This window comes from Fringilla coelebs (genome assembly GCF_963513975.1).
Source record: "Fringilla coelebs genome assembly, chromosome: 2".
NCBI lineage: Eukaryota > Metazoa > Chordata > Aves > Passeriformes > Fringillidae > Fringilla > Fringilla coelebs.
In genome coordinates this window covers 98,137,679-98,148,462 of record NC_140029.1, presented here as the reverse complement: position 1 = coordinate 98,148,462, position 10,784 = coordinate 98,137,679, and the positions used below count along the sequence as shown (strand labels likewise).

At 40.5% G+C, this 10,784-nt stretch overlaps 1 protein-coding gene across 1 annotated transcript; it reads right to left on the bottom strand.

Annotated features, from left to right (window-relative positions):
* Nucleotides 1–917: 917 nt before the first annotated feature.
* On the bottom strand, nucleotides 918–9,989 carry SH2D1B (SH2 domain containing 1B; the record flags this gene model as incomplete). The annotated part of the gene is made up of 4 exons (XM_084227041.1): nucleotides 918–958; nucleotides 4,129–4,297; nucleotides 6,580–6,643; nucleotides 9,856–9,989. The coding sequence occupies 4 exons, from the start codon at nucleotides 9,987–9,989 to the stop codon at nucleotides 918–920; spliced, it is 408 nt and encodes a 135-aa protein (XP_084083167.1).
* Between the last annotated feature and the right edge of the window lie 795 nt (nucleotides 9,990–10,784).

Genomic DNA, 10,784 nt, shown 5'->3' with positions numbered 1-10,784 from the left:
TTCCAATTTTGGCTGTGGCTGCTAGTTGCAAGCCACCTTCAGAAGTAAAGTATTTATTAAATATTTAAAATTTTGGTTAATATTAAAACAAATTCTTGCATTAAAAACAACAAACAGCAAGACATATACATAATACAGAACTAATGGCAGTAGAAAATAAAATTGAGTATTTCCATATGTACAGAACCTATTAAAAAAAGGATGTGTTCATGCTGACGTGTATGTACAACTTGTAGTCCTCTTGTAATCTGCCAGAACCATTCCTCAACATTAAAAGTATTTCAAACCATTTTCCTCTGGTTGGTTATTTTTTTATGGAATGGATTTAACTTAGCATTTTTGTTTTAATTTGCATGATTCAAGCTGCAGACTACTAGTATTCCTTGACATTGCTGAAATACTATTCACTCCTCCAACCTCATCGGTAACATCAATCATGTGCAAAATAACAGGGTTTGGGGGTTTTAAAGCGTCTTAAAATGCTAATAGTTTTGTCATATATGATTTTTATCAACACCTATCAATTCTGCCATAAATTACTGCTTTATGCCTATTCAATTAATGTATTTATATTGCTGCCTTCTAGCAGAATGTTCACTCTAGCAGTCAACATCTTGGACAATTTGCTGGCTAAAAACCACTAGAAGACACATACATGGACACCTTCCCCCATACCTGTGTGTGTGTGTTTGTGTCTGCAACAAAAAGTACTTATTTATTGCTGAGCAAACCTGCATAATTTGTACGGGATCTACTGACTGAAGATACAGCTACTCTGACAAAGCTAGTCTGCAAAAGGAGGAGGTAATTCCAGATCTAGAGCAGAGGACACCCAGTTGGCAGCTCTTCCCAGCTGAGGCCCTGTGTCGGGGCACATCCTGGAATGGCAGTTTCCGAAACCATCAGGCGCAGATCCTTCAGGGTAAGACATCGACGTAATCACCACTGTCATCAACTTCTGTGATCAATACAAACAAAAAAAAATATCATTGCAAGGTGCCCTTCTGAAAGGCTGTGGGAAGCAGCACGGCCTGTGGCAGGGCAGGTATCAGTAACTCAGTTTGGTTTCTCAGTGTGCTATTGCAGGGCCAGTCTTTAGGCCCCCTGTCCTATGGACTAGATTCTCCAGGAAAAGGCAAAGCCTTTTCTGAGCCAGCAAGCACTGTTGTAAACAGTTGTATTCACATGATACCCCCTCCTTCCTGAGGAACAGTCAAATGTCAGAAATCATCCATTCTTGCTAAATCAAATCAGTAGCTGAGATATCTGTGACTCTCATAATGCATCCCTTGTTCTGTAAATAAATACCAGAGAGAAAAATTCTCATCCCAACTAAAGGAGAGCCTGAAAAATCCTGTTCTCTCTCACACTTTGTAAGATTGGTTACGGTTTTTGAGAAGCCAGGGAAAAGGCAGAAATTCAATGCTTGGAACTCAAAGCTCCACTATGGAAACCTGTTGCTCTTCAAACAGCTGCCCTTAGAAAAGCTGTTCCTAAGCTAGAAAACAAAGTTCAAATAATCCAACCACCAGGATTGTGACCTCAGTCCCTTGAGGTTTTCCACTGGTTGCACTCAGTCACATGTGTGCAGCAAAGGCAGCTGCTGGTAGCACGTGAGGGATGTGCTTGCTTTAGGGAGCTTTCAGCAGTGCCTGTGTTTCGGAGAGCATGATATTTACATAAGCCCCTGATGTGGACATGTAATAATGCAGCCTGAGAGGGAAGTTTGGAATGCTGTATAAATGAAATTTAAATCAAAATTTAATAAAAAAAATTCCAAAGTAGCTTGATTATTTCTAAAAAGCCTCCATATTTATGGAAGACTGCCTATATTTTGATATTGAAATAAAAGGGTTTGTTTTCCTCCCTGTGATTCCAGATGAGGACACTTCATCTTCTAGAAAAATCCCTATTACATGACTGAAAATTCCTAAAAACATATCCATGTTACTGTAATATTTTCTGTCTCCCGCAACAGCAATGATAAGAAATCATAACAACATTTTTAGAGCAAATGTGGCATATTTGCTGTGTGATACAGGTGGCAAGGTAATATTGATGACATGGGAAATGTGTCCCTGTAGCTTCCCCTTAGCAAGGTTGCTGTGGCTCAGGCCCCAAAATTGCAGCAGTGCACGCAGTGCTGGGGAAGCTTGGCCAGAGCAGTTACACTGCTCTTATGTGTGAAACCCCAGTGACTGCAGCACAGAGTCTGTGAGTCGGAAATAGTTCATGCCTCAAACTTTGCTATAAAGTTCTGCTCATTATAACAAAAACTGTATAAAGAAGCTACAACCAAAGAAGCCTCCCTGAAGTTGCCTGACTGGAACTTTGGACTAAAAGTCGACCTACTGAGATTAGATAAAGGAAAATCCATTCTTCAATCACCTGAAACAAACATGTAAACAAGGAAAAGAATGTGAGCCAAGCCCAGCAGCCGTACTGAGAATCATCTCTGCCTCACTTCAAGGTGTGGGAGGCCATAGCCCTCAGACCCCTTTTCTGGGAGGAGGTTTGTACAGATTTCTCCCCCAGCCGAGGTGGGGGGAGGAAGTTTTGGCGTGTTGTAACCTCTGCTCAGGGGCAGTGAACCCATCCTCCCTTACACAAACTGGCTATGGAGCCCCCAACCTTGGGAAGGTCACATCCATGGGGCATTCACATGAGAGGCAGCTGAGAGAGTGCCTTAATCCATCAAAGACTCCCTGATGTGCCCCCCAGAGTCGTTCCTGAAGCCTTGCATCACAGGACTGCATGTGATGCAAAAAACCCAGATTCTGTTGTAAGAGACAATGGCACTCTCCCCTGCCCCAGGGAGGTGCCGGGGTTTTCCTACCTAGTCTGTGTCTATTACGCCATTGGATTCTATGCATTCTGGAGATACCTTCACCACTAAGAAGATCAGCTGGGAGGATCAAAGGAACATTGTTGGGATTCACAGTGGTGGTGATATTTTCTGTCACTCTCTTTCTGTCTTCCCCACCTCTTTCTCCTTTCTCTTTTCTTTACTCTTCTTTTTCTCTCTCTCCCTCTCCTATTTACTATCAAATAAAACCCAAACTATTGTCACTGGCATATGGTCTCATATGCACCTTAATCGGGCAGAGGCTTTACTAATAACTTTAATAACTGGATCATAACACTGCCCCACACCACTGTGCTGAGCTGTTCTTGGGCATGAGATGCAAATCACAGGGCAGGGTGGAGATTCCAAAGTTTTGTTTCCTTTACGATATCTGTACTTAGCAAACGGATTTCCCTTACTCACGTGTGCCCTGGCTGGGACTCTCGGCACACTCTGCCAGAGGTCATGGAACAGTCTCAGGGTTATTTTGCAGCCCATGGCCTGATGGATACTGCAGCTCTGTGTTGTACAGCAGGAATAGGAAGAATGGTGTGAGGGATACTAGTAAGTTATCAACAGTATCTGCAGTCATGCTTCTCAAAACAAAGATGTAAGGATGACATGGGGCTATACAACACAATCTAAAGCTTTATGAGAACCTCTGTCTTTATTGTATCCATCTGCATAATTCTGTCAGGTAGAAGCATCATATCCTCATCCTACACCTGGGACTCGGGAGCATAAATTAGCAAAAGAAGAGCAATGAGAGGCTGAACTCTGGTTCCAAAGCCGTGATCCCTAGCACAAGGCTATATGCTTATCACTTAGTCATGTTTGAGTACAAATTACAAGCTGGCTTGCTTGCCTGCCCATCTTAGAACTAACTGAGTAAGGTCTTCATATAAAAAGATCTTAAAACCTGGACAATGAAGGTAAAGGACAGCCTCAACCCCCAAGTGCAAGGACCTGGTACCTTGGCAGAAGCACATTGAGTAAAACTATTTCTCAGTCTTCTCCAGCCTAGAAGCATCAACATCCATGAACAAGAGAGCTGGAGGCAGCTTTTTTCATCATTGTGTATCTCTAGTGATTTTAATTTGTTCATTTGTAGTGGGTTAGGGTAAGTAATCTGTGAGCTACGAATAACCATTTCAGTGAACATAAGAGAGAAGGGAGGATGTAAAACTTCTGTCCATGTAAGACAATATTTAGCAAGTATTCACCACAAACCTATCAATGCTGTCATCTTTAAAAACTCACAAAGGCAGAGCTAAGTTTCTCACCATCATAAACACTGTCCATTCCTGACTTGAACCTCTGGCTTCTTTGCACGGCCTTCGGTTTCTTCACTGGGTAGCGGAGCTTTGTTATCAGTCCTTGATTTGGCTTTTCAAAAGTGTATATTAAGTCCTTTAATGTTTTGAAGGTCCTCTCTGGAACACCTTCAGAAGTCTGTAAGGAAAGGATAACAAAATGTGTTTGCAAGTTCCCTTCATGTGGAGTCCCCTAAATGAAAAGAATGATAAGTTGTTTCTTATTTACCAAGGAGCTGTTTTGTAAACAGGTTTGGTGACAGAATATTGCACTGTCCTTAAAACACTAGGGACATCTATTTGGAGCCATGGTTATAGCATTGAAAGTAACCTCCCTCACCATCTTTTTTTTTCCAAAAAGAACATCAGGTAAATTATTGGTGTAGATGTGTGCTGCAACGATCCACTACAGCAGAGTGTTGAAGAGTGACAGCATTACACACTGCACTCTGATCTGAGTGCAAAAATTTAGGGATAACATATTTAGTTCTTGCTTAAAATGCTGCCTTTAAATAACTCGGTGACAAACAGAACTCAAACTTCTTACAAAATATCAGCCTTGGGAAGCAAAGGTCATGTGCAAAAAACTATTCTTTAATGTGGGTTCATATGGCAGGACTGAACTGCTCCTGCAGCTCAGCCCTGCACGTTTCTGTGCACGGACTTCACAGTGCTGTGACTTCAGGGCAGTGACAGACAGTGAGCAGCCTGCTAGTAGTCATTAAAAGAGAATGGGGCTTTCTCTTAATCTGCTAGCTAACAAAAAACCATGTATTTGTTTTCTTTGGTTTTCTGCATCCTTCATCTTCCATTCAGCCCTGAATGGACTGGGTGACAATGCCTGTGTGTACTGGGTCTGGCTGGGATGAGTTAGCTTCCTTCATTGCAGCCCGCATAGTGCTGTGCTCTGAATTTGTGACTGGAGTGCTGATAACACAGCCATGTTTCGGCTGTTGCTGAACAGTGCTCGTGCAGCACTAAGGATGTCTTTCTTGCACTTGGTTCTCCTGGGGAGTTTGCTGGGGGTGTGCAAGATGCTGGCTGTCCCATCTCACCCCATCTGACACTGTACTCAGCAATAAAAGCATAGGGAAAGGGAGGAGGTTTGTGGTTATGTGTGTGCTGAGGCCTCACTTTCCAGGAGGCCACTAAATATCTGCCTCCTGATGGGAAGGAGTTGCTGAACTTCTTTGGTTTGCTTGTGTGCACGATTTTGCTTTACCTGTTTACCTATTACACTGTATTTTATCCGGTCCAGGAGTTTCCTCGCTTTTGCTCTTTGTGTTCTCTTCCCCAAACCCTGTCCTACTAAGGAGGGAGGGAGTGAGCAGCTGTGGGAGTGCTTAGCTGGTTGGGGCCAGCCTGCTGCACTCTAGAAGGCTCATGTCTGAATCTGGCATCAAAAAAAAAAAACCAAACAACTTCTCTTCCACCATCAATACATTATTTCAGTTGATTATTTTAGTGAGCTGAAATAATCTGACTTAAAATTTTTAAGAAATTAATTCCTTTTTCACATTATTGGCAAAACATAATAAGGAAGAATTGAAAAGGTTTGAAAAATCTAAAAATATCTAAATTACCTGATGACAAGAATGAGAGCATAACCCCAGTAGGGTGGGTAGGGTCCAAAACAGAATATTTTTTGTCAGCAAACCGTTCTCCTCCATGGGAAATTGGTCTTTCATACACAGGCAAAACCACTAATAAGCAATAAATTATCAGCATATGAGAGCTTGGAGTGTTCTTTATGAAGTGATTTCCTCATTCCACTTAAATGCTGCTTAATATTGGCAGTCCTCTTGGCTGTGCTAGTACAAGCAGGGGAGTGAGCCAGCTTTTAAGTGTCCTTTCACATTTCCTGGGGATTTGGTTAATGCATTAGTGTCTCTTACACTTGTTTTACTTGAATAAGCAGCATTATTTGGCATTGTCACTTCACGTGCCTCACAATCACACGGAATTATAGAATCTTTAAATCAAAAAGATCATTGCAATATCCCAGATCCCTATGAGATGCTGCATGCACTAGCAGTGCTTTCAAGTAGAAAAAGGTAATTAGAAACAGGAGAAAGTAAGAAAAGTAATAGATATTTCATCAGTGCTATGAAAAAGAAATGGTCAAATGAGAAAACAGGTGGTTAATAAATGATAGAGACACTTAGATTATAAGGAAATTCTACAAACACAAGAGCTACTTTTTGAGCTCATCTGTAATAAGAATTGAGTAGAGAGCAAACTTGGGAATATTTTCTATAGTATTGTGTTTATTGATTTTTTAAATCTATGATCATAGACTAAAATGATAATAGATTAAAATTATCATTGATCATAGATGAATATAAGATATTTTCATTCATGATTTTTTTAAAATCTATGATCCTTAATGCAATTTTTAGAGATGCAATGAGAGTTACTCACCTGTATTCGAAAATATCCATGGTCTTCTCTGAATATACGGTAAGTGTAGATGAGGTCCTCAAAGCTGTGAAAAAACATTGTATACGTAACACATCATATTAACAAAGTGGACATATCTGCAAACAGTATTAAAGACATGAGAAGTACAGTAAAATTGAATGAGTCAGAGAACAGGAGAGCAAAAGAGAAGCGATCTTAGAGATTACAAAATAAGTGAAGGTTTAATATCTTGAAATACAAGATTACTCTGACCAGGAGTTTCAAAGAACATATTAACTAAGCCTAACACAGGCCTTTAACAAACATAATTTAATTCCACAGACATCACCTCTTCTCATCTCTCTCTTATCTTCCTCACTGCTTTAACCTTCGTTTTGCATTTCTGTCACAGGAAGGCTGCTGAATTCTTGGAGAGATGTAGGCAGAAAATGGCCTCCTGTCACTAGCACCCAGAAAATGACAGTATGGCTCCTACTTCTGAGAATGTTCTTCCTTTGCATTTCCCAAGGTTTTAGTCATGGTTATTTTTGATAATAAGCACGTGTTTGAACACTGAGGCCACTGATGTCTTTGGATATATTTTGTCAACACAAAGAAAAGCTTTATCAGGTACCACAGTAGCAGCAATTCAGGAGGTGGACTGGAGATTGTGATTGTGATCAAAAAAGGTAGCAGAGTTGCAAGAAAATATACATCACAAACAAGTGAGGAGGTTGGGGAGAGGGGGGAGCAGCATCTGAAAACAAGTTTTTTTAACTTGTGTGTCTGTTCATCAGGTGGACTTCAGCTGTGGCTGTGTGAAGTGAACTGTCATGAGGAGAATCTTGGGGCAGAAGCCTGGCTCAGGGCACTTGCACAGAAGTGAAGGGTTACTGAAAAGAAACTACTTTGTTCTGCAAAAAAAGTTACTATGAACTGAAATTAGAATAAGGCTTTCAGTTATAATAGGTTTAATTTAATTCAAAAAGTAGTATCACAGGGATGCATATTTTGGTTTTTGTCTTCTTGAGATACCTGTGGAAATATATATGTTCCTTGCTGAAAAGTACTTTTACAAATGTGAGTGCTTACAGAGACAGAGAAGTGAGAAAAAGAAATACCAGGAATTGATCATTTTTGAAACTTGTTCTTTACTGATCAGTTCGTTTCTGCCTGGATATTATTCAGGTACTGTAATTCTTACTAAATGAACATGAAACTACCATTAAAATGGAAACTTCTGTCTCCTCATTAACTACTAAATGCTTACCAAGAGCTTGTAAAGGGTACAAATAAACAAAATGTTTGGTCTGGAAGAAAAGCGACGTGAGAGGGAAAATGGCTTGTTGAACAGTAAGGAGAAGAGTAGCAAAATCAGTAGGTCTGAAATGAAGTGCTGAGATCTGGGATAATTCTAGATGAAAGAGACAGTGTGCTGTGGAGGAAGAGCCGTGCACCTTGCCCGATTAGAGGAGAGATGCATTTGAACTGCTCACACCATTCTGCCTCCCAGGTCCTCCATGGAAATGCACTGCCCCCCATATCCCAGTAGAAAAGGACAAGAAAGTTTGTTTGTTTGTTTGCTGTAGCAACTGGATCAATGTCTCTGCCCACAGATCAGTTAACTTGAGAAGGGTTTCTCAGTTTGCACATAAACCATGTTAGGTGCTAAACAAGGTGTTGAGATGCAATGCCAATTCAAAAGTTGTCTTTGAACATCACTAAAAGTTTCAGTGTTGGTTGCCCACAGTTTTAGGACATTTTGCCAGTGAACCACTGCCAGGCAGCCCAGTTTCTGGGGCAATTCTCAGCCAATGCACTAATACTGTTCCATGTGCTGTCTGAACACAAGCCTTGCTCTGACCTGTGCAAGCCACCATCTGTGTACCACTGCTGCCACTTTTGCAGTTTAACTATGGCATTTGTTCATGTCAGGATTATAGGCAAATCCACTAAACACTTCCGTTTCTATCAGCTTTTAACACTAAAACCCACAGAGGCAAACTGGAAGTCATGATTTTTCATGTGCCTGCGCAGAATATTGTGGCAGGCAGATGTGACAGGCCAAAGTATGCCTGCAAGACATCACAAGGCAAATCTGCTTTGCCCTTAAAAAAAAAAAAAGATGAAAGGAAAAGCGTTGGTGTGGCACAAAGCCTAACCCAGGTTCTAACAAACATTGTCATTCTTCCTCTGTGTCAGATTCCCCATTTGACCCTTCTGACAAGGAATGCATCTGCCTTCCCTCCTGCCTCCCTGCCCTCCCCTCAGCACCTGCTTTGTCTCATTTCACACCATACTGAAAGCAGGCTCCTGTAGCTGCCTTGCTGAGGGCTCTGTTTGTTCCTGACTTGCTATTTCTCTTCACCTTGTTCTGTTATTTTGCAGATCTCCTTTCTTCTACCTGCCAACCCAGTAGTACTCCATTTCTCTTTCTCTTTTTCTCCCCTTTCCATCGATTTGTTTCATAACAAATTCATTTTTAGTGATTGATAAAAACATCTTCTCATATTTGTTCATTAATTAGATGCCTTAAAAGGTTTTCATGTCACATTCAAATGTATCTACAATAAGATTACAAAACCTCATAGGTTCAAAGACCTAGATTATAGTTTTTAAACTTTGAAGGCATTATGAACAGATCAATTAGAAATGAAAAGAGTAAAAGGGAAATAAAAGTGCTATTCCCTACAGAAAAAGAAAATAAACTTTTAATTGTAGCAATTAAAGCTTTGGACTAGAAGTAGCAGTTTTCTATGCCCATCTTGTCTGTGGATTTCTCATATAAATTCAAAAAGAACTTTGTAATATTCAGTCTCAGCCAATGTTCTTATACAGGTAAAATTCCTCTGAAACACAAGGCTGAGTTTTTATCAGACAGAAAGTCTACAAAGAAGGAGGTGTTTTGTAACATGCCATGAGACTTTTCAGTGTCTCAACAGTGCTAAAATGCTGTTTATTCATCATTACAGAGGCAGTTACTTTGAGTAAGTATCTTAGCATCTTTTGGCAGGTTGAGGTATTTTCTCTGGGCTCGCCTTATTGTCTGCAGAGAGAGGCCAGCATCACCAGACTATAGTTCATTTATCATCTGTTACATAAAATGGCTTTTTGGAAATGCCACCCCCTCACTTGTCACTATAAAGGAAACCTAAAGCAACCAGCATTACTTGAATACATAGACACACTCCCTTGGAGTCTGTTAATATCAGGGAAGAACTATTAATGTTAGAGAAGATGATTGTTGTCTTTGGATCCAACTGAAATCTCATAAAAAATCAGCATTAGAGTACTTACAAAACACAGAGACACAAGGCTCCTTCCACACTCTCACTCTCCCGTATTAAATAGCTGCCATTCTTTTTCTTCTTGCTCAGCAGCTCTTCACAGGTTTTTCTTGTTATCTTTCCATGAAAAAATGGGAATTCCATGGACCAAAGAAAACAAGGTATCTTGCCTTTCAAAGCAATTCTAGAGCAAGTCAGAAGCCTAGCATGAGGAGAAACTTTATTTCAAAGGCAGCTTCCTGTGGACATCTGAAGTTGGAAGTGCCAAGGACACACAGGAGTTCATCTGTGTTGTTTACTGAACTGTCCCCAGTGAGGTGGGTTAGCTCTGCAGCTTGACAGCTCACGAGCTCCGTGGAGGCAGGAAAAGGTTGGTCTACACTGGTCACAGTCCACATCAAAAAGTAAAACACTTTTGTCACACTGTACCAGTAGACTTCTGGGTTATGTATCACACCTCTAAGCTACGAAATCACTAAGTTGACACTGAGGTATAGTTACATTTTTAAGTTAACTTTTATGTTTAAAATGGCTCAAAGCCTAGCAAATAGGGTCTTATGCTTCAGGAATATGTCAGGACTGTATAAGGGAGGATAAAATTATGTAAAAGCACTCTTGTCTTTTTTCAGGTGATTTTGAGAAGAGAAAATAAGTATTCATGGTATCTTGAGCAGCATCAGTCATGAAGCCATAGGATGTGCCAGAAAAAAAATGGCAATTCTCTGTTCATGCAGAGGTTTAAACAAATTTCATCAAAATAAGCTGTAGAATGACACAAGGTGTTTAATGGAGAAACAGTGTGAGATGCAGGGACTGCTGTCGTCTTGATCACAATGAAAAAGAACTGTGAAAAAACCAAGGTAAATACTGATGGAACACTGTAAGCAAAACCAACTATGTTTTACATGCAGCTGTTACATTCGTGGTTTTTCTCTGACA